The 13,087-nt window shown below is 47.9% G+C and overlaps 1 protein-coding gene across 1 annotated transcript; it reads left to right on the top strand.

Moving 5' to 3' along the window:
• Positions 1-4,946: 4,946 nt before the first annotated feature.
• Positions 4,947-7,869, top strand: LOC125514053 (uncharacterized). The gene is made up of 7 exons (XM_048679302.2): positions 4,947-5,313; positions 5,439-6,027; positions 6,165-6,293; positions 6,377-6,448; positions 6,656-6,721; positions 7,255-7,293; positions 7,389-7,869. Exons 1-7 carry the CDS (start codon positions 5,006-5,008, stop codon positions 7,569-7,571), a joined length of 1,386 nt encoding a protein of 461 aa, XP_048535259.1. The 5' UTR covers positions 4,947-5,005; the 3' UTR covers positions 7,572-7,869.
• Positions 7,870-13,087: the final 5,218 nt, after the last annotated feature.

The raw sequence follows: 13,087 nt of genomic DNA, 5'->3' as shown, positions 1-13,087 counted from the left end.
CCTGTCTTGGTCTCGCAGGGGGAGGGGAGGGGGGTCCCGCCCCCCCTCCCCTCGTGCTCGGCCTCGCGCTACCGCATTGTTGCGCGCTAGGATTTGACAGGATGCAATGCGGTTATTCTGTTTCCACCCCCACCGCACGCACCCTAAACCCTAAAACCCTAAGATAGATAGTGGGGTCATAGATGTGACGGACTCGCCTCCGCATGCGACGACGTGGCACGCCACGTCGTCGCCTGCTCCGGCTCGTTCCTGCCGCCCCCTCCTCCGCAGCGCCCAACTGTCACCGCCACCAAGCTTCATGGCCGGCGATCGGTGCGGCGGTTCTTCGATGCTGGCTGAGGACGGCAATTGCAGCGGAGCTCCTAGGGTAGTGCGGAAGCTGGAGATGCCCTCAGGTTAGTAGAAAACCGGCCCCTCCCCCCTCTCTCGTCTCTTCCTCTTGTCCTCCTCCATCGTTGAGAGTCATGGTGGTAGGGGCATCCTCTTTCTCAGGCAATGCCTCCGGTGGAGTAGGCATAGGTGTTTGTATTGTCATGCCATGATCACTAGTTGGTGAATAAATGTTACATGCAATCTGCAATGATGAAACAGATTTTCAATGCCATTTGCCACATTCATTTGTTTTGCAAGTTTGTAGTTTTGGATGTGCGAAAATCTTTCATCATGAGTTAAATTCGCCTCCTTATATAAGTAGGAATGAATGCACCTGCAAGGAATCATACATTATTTGGCTTCAAAGTCGAACCATGGATAAATTGCTTGCTTGTGTAACGAAGTTTGGAATAGACCGCAACGATTAAGCATTGTACCTTTCGACCATCTATCCAAATCTTGGGGTCCTTCTAAGAGTACTTGAAAGTCCATGGTGCCATAATCCACATATGTTGAGTGAACTTTAATCTCCGCCTATCATCAAGAACAATGAAATACATGTTGTTATTGTGTCGGGATTTAGAGGAGCCTGTTGCGAACTGTGTATCCAAGTCAGATTTGATAAGATCTAAAGAGTGGGAATCATATATGAATTATGCTTGTTGACATATATTACATCCAGTTAAAATGAAGCTTGCATAAACCATGGAGTATGCTTCAATACTTTTTATTGACCATTTTGGTTGTGCTTATACCCTTCTTTCACATAACTTACGATTTTTTCGTTTGGACATATAGGCCGGCTCCACTTTTATATTGAAATGAAACCAAGCATCCAACTAGTCATCGTCCCTAACATTGATATGTGAACTAATCAACAATGTGAATACCTATTGGCTTGGTTTTCTTTAATGAAAATCGGAAGGGGAAAACCCTTCTTTGATAAAAAAAAGTCTGATGCCTATTGAAGTGGTATGGTTAATATTCACCATATTTATTTTGTTTTTCAGATTCTGATGGGGGAACTGTAAGTATCGGAGAGTCCCAATTGGTAGGACCGAGTCGTCCGCCTCCCATCAGTCCTCTCCCGACGATGAGTCATCATCGTATGGCGATGTCGGAGTGGACTTAGATGGACCAGATCCGCTCGCTACCGAGTCGGGCGACATGGGGACCTCGGATGGCTCGGGGTCTACCTCGAGCAACACTTCCAAGAGGAAGAAATCCGGGCATGGTCCGGGGAAGGTCCCGAAACCAACTGCTGCCAGCGACCGTCCATCATATTTTGGATGCCTCAACTTTGACACTCACATATGCTTGTCTTTTATATCATGCAGTCAGTGGAAATTTATCCCGACACAACCTAAGGGGGCATGCCCGCCGAACCACATCATCGGCTCCCTCTTGAGGAAGCACTTCCCTGGATTGTCCAAGCCAGGTGATGACGAGCCGCCGTCGCCGGGTTTAACCTGGGAGCATTACAAACACAACAAGGACGAGCACAATGTCACCATGGCCACCCCGGTCATCAATGCTTTTTTGTAAGTATCTTCGCTCCGACCATTGCATTTTTCCATATCCAAATCCTTACTTGTGTGGATGGTGAGAAGATGCAATATGCTTTCTTGTAGCAAACATTTGCTTGCGTGGATGGTGAGCAGCAGAAGGCGATCAAAGGCGTCGTGAAATCTGCCCGAAAGATACTCTCTGACACCAAGCACACGCTGCGGTACAAAGCCGTGATGCAGTGCCGGCCGCTCGATGACAAGGGAGAGAAGATGACAAGGAAGACTGCTTGCCAGACCAACTTGTCGCGAGAAGAATACATGTCAGTGGTAAGTGACTACATCGGTTGCTAGTACTTTGATTCATCCCTCTTGTTCCCCAATTATTCAATTTTGTCTGACTAGTTGAAGGAACCCTGGATGAAGGACGATTGTTGGGAGGCCCTGGTTGACATGTGGTGTGACCCAGCATGGCAGGCGCAACATGTGGAGAAGGGAAACGATCAAGCCAAAATGTCAGGCCCGGCTCACCGGCTCATTTCCATAGGAGCCGGAACCTAACCGCTCTCAAGCAACACATGGTATGTGGATTAAGATGTTAACTTTTTCGCATGGTGCATCTTGGTTCATTAAACTTGATGGTTAATTTTGCAGGAAGCGAAGGTTGGTCGCCCGGTCCACATCCTAGAAGCCTGGAGAGAAGGTCACAAGGGGAAGGATGGCGCCGAGTTCTGCGGTGAGTCGGGGGAGGAGAAGTGGGGGACCTTCAAAGAGGTCTTCCAGGAGGTGCACGGGCAGGAAGCCGAACCTTCGTCCAAGCCCGTTGATCCTGAGCTTCTCATCATTGTTGGCCAGGGGAAGGGCCATAGCTGCCACCTCCTTTGCAATGAGGCGATCGCCACCTCCTCGCATCTCAAACTGCACGAGATACGCGCTTCAAGCACCAGCTCAACTCCGTCCATACGGAGTCGCCCAACCGCCGCATCACGTGAGATAACGCGCATCAAGGTTAGCATCCTAACCTTTCATTTATGTCCATGTCTCGAAATAGCATCGTTCCAATCTATATGAGCCTAATAGCATGTTACAGGATTTAATGGAGCAGGGGGCTGTTGAAGAGGAGCAAAGGCAGAAGGATGAGCAGGAGTCCAGAGAAAAGGAACGGGAAGACACGAACAAGAGGTTGAAGCTGCTTGAGGATCAACTACAGGTAGAACATTATCTAAACTACAGTAGAAGATTCATTACATAGGGACGAACCACCCTCACGTGACTCTACTCTTATAGGTTCTTATGCAATCTCGAAGCAGTGCAAGTGATGCCCCTCCTCCTCCTCCGGAATGTTAACCCGATGGCCTCTCCTCCTCAAGATGATCTATATATGAACAAGTGTACTTCTATTGTGACGTGCACCTGTTTTGCAATTAGTGACAATATGTATGAATTTGCGACTTGTGTGTGACGTCTACTAGGATAATACATTCGACTTGTGTGTGACAATATGTGGATTATCCCTAATTATGCATATATATGTGGACTAGATCAAATTATGCATATATATGATCAAATTATGCCTATATATGTGTGGACTACTCCAAATTGCACTGTAGTTGTTTTTATCTGCAGGGATCAGAAAAGAAATAGTTTAACAGCAGAATGGATGGGAAAGATTTTCGAGAGCAGCACTCGGAAAATGATATACTACCAGAGCACCTCTCGGAAAACTGGTCGTCTGGGAGACACTACTATTGTGCCCACACCTTTTCCGAGAGCACCTCTCGGAAAATTGGTCGTCTGGGAGACACTACTATTGTGCCCACACCTTTTCCGAGAGCTGCTCTCAGAAAAGAAGGCGAGCATTGCCGAGACAAGCTCTCGGCAACGATATGTAAACTGTCAGCTGCCATGTGGGCCACACTGTCCTACTGGTCAGGAGAATTGCCGAGAGCAGCTCTCGGCAAAGATATCGTCATTTTTTTTCAAAAATATTTAGCAAGTTATTTGAAACTTTTACTGATAAATGTGACCAGTTGGATCACATGTCAGTTAGAAAGAACACACACAAAAAAGAAAATAGGATGTGGCATATACTTTGCCAAATGTCGTTTGGCGGCTCTCGGTAATGTACGCAGTAACTGACGGAGTCGTCTGTTGCGGACGGGCATGCCACGTGGCTCCTCTTTGCCGTGAGCGGCTCTCGGCGTCTGCAGGGTTTGCCGTGCGGTGCCTCTTTGCCGTGAGGCAGTGACGGCAAAAAAGGCAGTTTGCCGTGAAGCTGGGTTTGCCGAGAGTGACTCTCGGCGTTGTTATCTTTGCCGAGTGTCCGTGTTTTAGCGCTCGGCGAAGAGCATGCCACCCAACGTATGTGAAAATTCCAGTAATGTGATGTTCATTAGTCAATAACGTGTCAAAATTCTCTCAAACAAAAATGGGTAGTTTTCTCTTTGGGCGAGTGTGGACGGGTGGGAGCGGAGGTCAATTTGTAGCACATCTCTGTTTCTTTTCTATTATGCTTTTAGTATATATATAATTGATAGATAAATTTTGCAATGGATAATTTACCTACGGTTTACCTAAAAAGCATCTTTTCCATAAATAAACGAATTTGATAGCCGTCGAGCACTTAAATGGGTTGGTGAGACGATAAAGTGAGAAACCTCTAGGCTCTAGCGAGTTTTAAAATGAATGAAATGCAGCACTTGATACTGGTAGGTACTGCACCTTTTTGAAGAAGCTAAACTGCAAGAAACTTCAAAGTTCCGTAGGATTATCTAACGCCTAGCTACACGTAGCTAGCCCTTGCTTCACCAAGATTTGCATAAACAGTTCTTAAAAGGCTCAGAATCATACTACTAGCTGTCTGTCTGATGACAGTCTTCTTACTGAAACTTTTAAAGCATGGCTACTCCGATCCGCATGCATACACAGTAGTAATATTTAAGAAAAAGAAAGGAGACAAAATTCTCAATGATGTCTTCCCGCATGCTTTCGTCATGGCAACGTGAGCATATCCTCCTCAAAAACCTCGCCGGGAAAACTTCCAGGCGCTTGCGGCTACAAATAGGCCCCCACGGCAACTTTGGTCCACTCCACTTGGTCCACTGCGCCTTGTTCGATCCACGCATGCTATGCATCTGCACGCAGGCGAGGTGCACCTCCAGTATTTCATGCCCCGCCAGCAGCAGGACGCAACCGACCTTCCGGACCTGGCAGCCAGCACCTCCTCCGCAGCTTCGCCGGCCGCCACCATGTGGGAGTATCACCAAGCGCATGCGGCCTTGCAGCCTTCCCCCTCCTGGAGCCCCTACACCGGGCCGTCCACCGCGGCTCTCCTCGATGGCTCGACCTTCGCCGCCGACTCGGTGGCAGGCGCGGCCGACATGAGGCTGCCGGTCGGCGAGCACGTCCACGGCCAGGCCTGGAGCCACGACGAACTGTGAGTACTTAATTATATGCATGCATGCCCTAAGTCCTAGTAATAACTCCCGGTAATTCGATTGAATGCTTGATGTAGATAGTGGATCCATGTCATCGCAAGTCAAATATATTTTCTGTTTTCAGAAGCAACGACAACACCGGCTACAGGGAGAACTTCCTGGACCTGCTCGCATCGAAGAACGTGACACAGGAGATGTTCGAGGACGTCCCGGCCGGCCGTTATGCCGCCGCACCCGCCCTCGCGGCACGGTTCGAGGCAGGCTCCGACGTTTCTCCGATCAAGTACGAGGTTGTCGCCTCGCCGTTGTTCATGGGGAGCGGTTCTAATGCTGCGCTCGAGGCCCAGGGGATGAACATGATGAGCGGCATGCCATCCTACGCCGACGACCACCACCACCATCAGAGGAAGGAAGGCATCAACCACCAGCAGCAAGAACATGGGAACCCCATGGCTTCCTTTCTGCAGCACATAAGTACTCGCACTAGTGCCGCCATGCACGCTAGCCTGGATTATTCAGGCTTGGGAGCGCTTGACAAGATTTGCCAGGACGGCCGAGCAATGGAGGCGGCGAGCCCTTTTAGCTTGAGGAGTCTGCCGGATTTCGGCTCTATCGGCGGCTACAAACCAACCAAGGAATCGACGTTGGTGCCACCGTACATGAGATCCGCCGACAGGCCAGACAGAAGCAGACAAGAGCAAGAGATCCTGCCCGTAAGTATGCTTGCACATCCATAGCATTTGATACAGTGACTTGCCAATGGTGCAATTAGCTAGTACACTAATCAGTGACAGCTGTTCATGAACCATACGTAATTTGGTACTTGGATGGATGTGTACTGTGGGTTCAGGCTAGGAGTAGTAGCAGCGGCAGTGGACCGCCGGCGGCGACTGATCGTAAGAAGCGAACATCTGAGGAAAGGCGGGAAAGCACTGTCAAGAAGTCCAAGCAGGAGGCATCCACAGCATCACCTCCTAAGGTAACAGCGAAAACAAGTTAAATGTTTGATAGCAGACTATTCAGTTAGCATCTGTGAGGTGCTCATTGGGCTACCGAATGCAGCAACCAGTTCCTAAAGTGAAGCTGGGGGAGAAGATCACAGCACTGCAGCAAATCGTTTCGCCGTTTGGGAAGGTAGGTACACACATAAACAAAGTTTTTATTTCAGATGTCACCAATTCTGAAACTGCTATTCCCTTCGATCCATATCAGTTGTCGCTAATGGATGTATGTAGCGCTGGAATAGGTCTAGATACACCCATTTCAGTGACAATTATTATGGATAGGAGGGAGGGTAACATTCTAGTCTAACTCTTCCTTTCCAACTTCACATATGAGCAGACAGACACAGCATCGGTGCTGTTTGAAACGATCAAGTATATCAAGTTTCTGCACGAGCAAGTACAGGTATAAATACTAAAACCATATTGCAGATCGAATTAATTCTCTACATGCCATTCTTTCAAAAATCCCTCAATTCATGCATGCATATGCTCTCCGTGTATAATTTGACCTAGCTAGAGCCACAAAAGCTTCCGGGAAAGCATAAGATTCCTGCACCCCCACCCCGACATTCCTAGTAAAAAGAAAGTGTAGTCCAGACGAGAAACGTATACGCACACCACACACGAAACACGATCCGTGGTATCTTCCGAGATGCAATGAATCGTTGCAATGACTGTTTAGCTGGTTCCACTTCACATATGATATTGACTTGTTGCGCGTCCCTTTATCAGTGCACTTCCTAGTCATGCATAAATATACCCGAGAGACCACATAAAGAATGTCCCAACTTGTCCTGCCTCACACTCCACCAGAAACATGAGATAAGGACAGTGCACGCACACACACATGTCGCCATCCCATCACAGAGAGAGTAGTGGAGCTTTCTGAGTCCCAGCTATGCTGATTAGCCCGCCTCTCCTGCTTTGTTTGCGCAGCTGCTGAGCGAGCCGTACACGAACGCGAGCAGGAACAAGGTACAGACAAACTGATGCTGCAAAATCCATTCTTTTTGCAAAATAAGATCCGGGCTACGAGCACGTAATTAATCGTCGTCGTCGGTGGGTTTCAGGGTAACTGCAGCAACCTTCTTCCATGGGGAGAGCGCGCGGAGGCGAGCAAGGGGGAGGGGGAGCATGACCTGAGGGAGAGAGGGCTTTGCTTGGTCCCTGTCTCGTGGACCCCTGAGGTGTACCGGGACGGCAACGCCATGGACTACTGGACGCCGGCGTACAGGGGCTGCCTCTACCGGTGATGGAGCCTGCCTCACTGACTGCGCTGCAAAACTCCTTTGTCTCAGTAGCTCCGCGCCGCGCCTGCCCGATCGACGCAGATTGATCGTTCCAAGTTATGTAGGCAGCTGATGACCGGCCTGCTTGTGGTGCCTGTATTGCCTAGGTTATAATTCGTTCCTCTCTTTGCGTTTCTAATTAAGTTTGTTGATCTGTAACGAGTAACCACTGCTCTCTTACAGACATGGTATGAGTACGTTGCTGACATTTGTAGCTACTAATACAGTAATATTGCGCATGATATAAAATCATCAGTAGATATGTCTCAAGACCTGTTAAGTAATGTACTACATCCGAGCCTCTTTGATGATCCGCAAGTCAGATGATGTCTCGCCGCAGGAGGCCGGCGTCTCGGCGGGGAAGACGAGATAGGTTGTGCACAGGAGAGCAGCGTACTCCATTTACAGAGACTGTTTTTTCTTTGGAAGCAACCATATATTCATTAGGCAATGAGATTACACATATGGTCACCATACGAGACACAAATGCTTGTCAAGGAACTTTGCATAAAAAATTTCACAAGAAGTAAAACTACTATTCCACCTTTGCAGAAACCCGTACCTCACCATAACGTTGTAGTCCACAAACCTCCGCCGTCATCATGGCAACGCCGGAAAAAGATGAGAACAATTGCCATATCAAGATCTAAGAGAGCACCACCGCATACAAAGATGCTTTTGAGCTGATGAAGTGGGTCGCCGCAAGCGATGAGATCGAGTCTTTGTGGCACATATCTTCCCCGTTGTCAACAGATCTCGACACCATCAACTTCATCCGATGTAGTCGAAGAAGAGGAACGTCGTCGCCTGCCGTCATCCACGCACCCAATTATAAGACAGTAAACATGACTACAACAGCCGGCACGACCGCCACCCGCGAGAGCGCCGTCAACCGACCACCAGACACGAACCTCACCAGATCCAAAGATCGGCGAGACGACGAGGCCACCTGCCCCCCGACCCCACCGGTTGCAGCAACGCCAAGATGAAGGAAGAGCAGAGACAACTTATTCCGACGCGGCGTTACCTCCCCCATGAAAACAGCGCCCCGAGGAAGCACTAGGCCAACCCTAAGTACAGAGACGGTTAGTTACTCTTGCCGCGGTCGGCGTGGGTGTCCGCGACGCGTCCTACGTTTGAGGCGTGGGCCGGTGGGCGGCGGAACGGAGGAGAACCAGCCGTCAGAATTAATGGGTTCGACCGAAGTGCGTGGGGCAGTCCCACCCGACTGAAAGCGAGGACACGGCGCATCACGCGGGGGCCGGCGCTCGAGCCATAGGGTGGATTAGGACCCGCAACGCGTCGCGGCAGCCGTGGAATTCCTCTCGCCATCAGCCGTCCGTCCACATCGCGCGGTCCTCCGCTGCCGCGCAGGCGTCCAGCGACAAGCGTATCGGACCGGTGCGCGTCAAACCGCTCGTGCGTCAGCTGTCTATTCCTCTCTTTCCGATCGATGGGAGGGAGACGAGGCTGCCAAAGCTTTGCTAGGGGCCACGTCCAACGACACGAGACAGGGAGATGGGCATAATTTCTCCTAATTAGGCTTTACTAGCGTTGTCTTTCCAAAAAGATGAAATAATTCAGTCTCCCTCAAAACACATTTCATCTTCGGACCACGTGGTTGTGTCTCTCAACACGGCATTCCTCATTTCATCTTCGAACCACATGGTTGTGTCTCTTAACACGGCATTCCTTTACAGTTGGCTGAGGCCTTCTTTGGTTCATAGGATTGGAAAATTATAGAAACAGAAAAGTTATAAAAAATGAGATGACATGTATCTTAAATCCTATGCATACGAATAGAAAAGGAAATGTTCTTTAATTCATACCATAGGATTTTTTTTCGTTGAGTCTAGGCTAATATTTATTTTCCTATGAATTATGGAGGATAGAAAGAATTCCTCCATAGAAATATAATTTCATTCCTACAAACCAAATAACTTTAAAGGAATTTTTCCTATAAAAATCCTATCCCTAGGAAATCCTACAAAATTGCTCCAAACCAAAGGAGGCCTGAACAGCGTGTGTGCGGCTAGGGTAGCACCGTGCACCTCTCATTATGTGTAGAGCAACACTTGCGGAGTATCATTATGGGTCCGATCGTCGTAATAACCGTTCGTATATGTTGATTTTGGCCCCAAAAAAAGTTTGTCTAGCAGAATTTCCATCCCCCACTGAGTCGCTATGTTTTTTTAGGCTGCACCAAATCGAGCCCGCAAGCATTCATATTTGGGGCTGGGTGAGACGATATAGCACTCCCTTCATCAATCAACCCAATCTTGATGCCACGGACATTTCAGCATGTTCCCCCTTTGTTGTAGGGTGGAACCCTAAGTGAAGATCTTTCACGAATTGAAGGGAAAATCTCCAAGAACAAAAAGAACACCAAGGGAAAACACAAGAGGAACACTCAAGAACAAGCCCAAATCACACGCCCACTAAACTCAAATCCACACAAGATCCACAAAGGTACATAAAAAACAAGAGGAACATGGGTACATGGTAAAGTTCATCTCAAATCCAAAGGAGATGAGGTCTTGGTGATCTGATCCTTCCCTCAAGGGGGCCTTGAATCCCTAGGGATCTTCTCCAATAGAGGCCTTGAACTCCAATCGAGTGTGTCTCTCTCAAGAGGAATCCCACAAGGGGAGATACATGAGCTAAGCTCTAATGTCTAGATCTATTCTTAGCTAAGTCTAAATAAAGGAGATGGTAGGAACGGAGCCAGGAATTTTGTATGGGGTGGGGGGGGGGGGGGGCGAGTTCCACACTTACGCTCTCTTACGGACTAATGAGCACTGGTCGAGTGGAAAAACGGTTTAAAGTATGCAAAAAAGCATAGGCCTGAAATCAGGCTTTCACTGATGTAAACACTAAAAAATACTACCAAATTATTGACTTTTTACAAAAAAAGTAGTTTTCGAATTTGCTATATAGAAAATTTTAGTGCATGGTACTAGAACAAGTTGATTCTGAATCTAGTTTTCGAGTCAATCAATCATTCATATAGACAACAAAAAACTGAGATTTGAAACTGAGGCTAATTGTCAGAGTGGATTTACCATATAGGCATATTCTTGGATGTGGTATGCTGTCAGATCTGTGGTTTCTATTGGTGGATGGTGCTTACCATGATCCTCTTTATGCTGGTTGACGATGATATGATCGATTGGGGATTGAAGCTTTAATGGTTGGACGCACTGTTCAAGATATCTTTCGATATTCCTATAAATCGGTCGATTTATCGCGTACCGTTGTCTAACCGATAAGATAAATCGGCCGATAATTCAGCCGATATGGCGATAAATCAGCCGATATGCCGATAAATTGGCCGATTTACCACTTATCATGGGTCGACCGATAAGTTTTCGATAAGCGATATCCCCAACATTGGTTGGACGTAAATGCCCATAGAAAACTTTTTCTCAATGTTCTCTTCCTCTTCTTATCTATAGAAATAGAATTAGACAATCAAGCATTTCCTAATTAACTTCTAATGTTCATAGATTTTTTAATGGCATAGCAGCGCAGGTTTTAACAAAATAAAAATCAAGAGACAAGCAAGGAGTTATGGTTAACCTGCACCTATGCAGCCGTGCTAGACCTTGATCGGTCCCCTTCTGGTGGTCTTTTGCCTGAAGGCTGGAGAAAATTCATCCTGGCGGCGGTAGGCGGAGACTCTAGCGGACGATGGGTAGGAAGGTCAAACGAAGCCACGATCTGCGGTCAAATATGTCGATCGAACTGCCAGGAAACAAAGGGCATGCATGCGCTTCTGCTGCCTGCTGGGCTTCGCGTTTGATGTTGGGCTTTTTTCCTGCTCTAGGTTTTAGTCTGTAACTATTGTACATGGGCTGGGGCATGGGGAGGAGTCCTGAGGAGCTTGACGATGCGTCACACAGGGGGGGGGGGCGAATTGAGTCAAAATGGGTGCATAATTAGGATCTGCCTAATCGCTATCAAAGGAAAACGTGATCGTTAGGAGGGGCCTCGACCCCCCTCGTCCCCCCTTGGATTCGTCCCTAGGTGAAGGAGGAGTATCTATAGCCCTAGGGGGTGAAGGGGTAAGCAAAGGGCGTCATGGGAATTACATGGGCAAAGCCCGCAGCTTCACACAGGGGGGCTCGTGTGCATGGGGTAAGTGGAGCCCGTGCGCACGGTCTCTGTGAGGCCCGTGGACACAGGGGTCCCGTGGGCACGATACACACCCGTGCGCATGGGGTCTTTAGGACCGTCCAACTTGGGATGCCTGTGGGCATGGGGTTGAGGAGGCCCGTGCGCACGGGGTGGCCTGGGAGCTTTTGCCTTCTTCTTAACCGGTTCCTTCTCTGCTTTCATGCTGCCGTCTTGGATGGTGTAGTAGTTCTCTTGCGCTTGGACTCCTCCTCGATAAATGTGTAGCTCCACTCACACCTATGTATGCATACGAGAGAGGGGTCAAGTAGTATACCATCCTCGAAGGGCACAAGCGAACACGTGTAAAGGAGATGATTCACCTTTATGTATGTGAAGTAGATGTGGCACGTGTCACTTGCCAAATGGACTCTTTACATGGTGATGCCCGTAGGATGCTCCGCATCATCCCCTCCCCCTTAGGAAAGATCCATCCTCGGATCAAGAACCAAATCACTATGGGAAAGAGATGGCGCCCCGTGTTGAAGTGGACGATCACCAAGCGTTCTTCATCTTGAAGCTCGAAATGGGAACTCTCCAATGTCGCACCATCTCGTAATTTCTTCAAAAGAAGCAAAGACAACAAACGCTTGGAAAAACAAATGTGGTTAGCGTTAGTGCAAAATCAAGCATTCAAGAGGTGATTCACCCAACAAGTGTCATCATCAAGCATAGCATATGGTTTGACAAAGAAGTGTGGCATGGCATTTAAGCATATAAATTGAGAACAATCAAGGACATCATGGAAACAAGCATGTAAATGTGAGGTAGCGATGCAAATATGTGTGGCAAGAGAATAAGAATCGACCTCTAGTTCATAGCAAGCATACATAAAGTGCTCAACAAATGGTCTATGGTATGCATAGGAATCATTCACAACACCAAATATAATGAGATGTCTAAATGCATGGGGCAAGTGCAAGACAATCCAAGCATAATGTGCATATGGTGTAGTGAAAATTGAGTGGCACTCAACACAATAGAAAGAGCAATTGTTCATCATGTGTGAGGCAATCAAGTCAATAATGTGACAATCACACACAACAAAACAAAGAACGTATGTGCATGGTAGATAAACACATCTCTGTCATGATGGTTCTCGTCTCTTGCACATAACCATTAGAAGCAAAAGTGCATGAGTAATATGATGCAATGGCTATACTCATGGTACTAGGCATAAGGTGCAAAGAAGGAAGATAAGCATGCTTCACAAGAAATATGTCAACATCTCCAAATATATGTGAGAATGCTATGGGGGAAATCTCATTAGCAAGACTAAAAGCATTGTTGCACTCAATACAAGGAGA

This window comes from Triticum urartu, chromosome 6A (assembly GCF_056163025.1).
Source record: "Triticum urartu cultivar PI428250 chromosome 6A, HENAU_Tu73, whole genome shotgun sequence".
Lineage (NCBI taxonomy): Eukaryota > Viridiplantae > Streptophyta > Magnoliopsida > Poales > Poaceae > Triticum > Triticum urartu.
Note: the sequence above shows the minus strand (reverse complement) of the source record. Positions and strands in the feature narration are given on the sequence as shown.

Coding starts and splice junctions, on each gene's coding strand:
- LOC125514053 (XM_048679302.2), top strand. CDS start 5,006: ATGCATCTGCACGCAGGCGAGGTGCACCTCCAGTATTTCATGCCCCGC. Junction 6,294..6,376: donor CCACAGCATCACCTCCTAAG/GTAACAGCGAAA, acceptor TACCGAATGCAG/CAACCAGTTCCTAAAGTGAA. Junction 6,449..6,655: donor TCGTTTCGCCGTTTGGGAAG/GTAGGTACACAC, acceptor ACATATGAGCAG/ACAGACACAGCATCGGTGCT.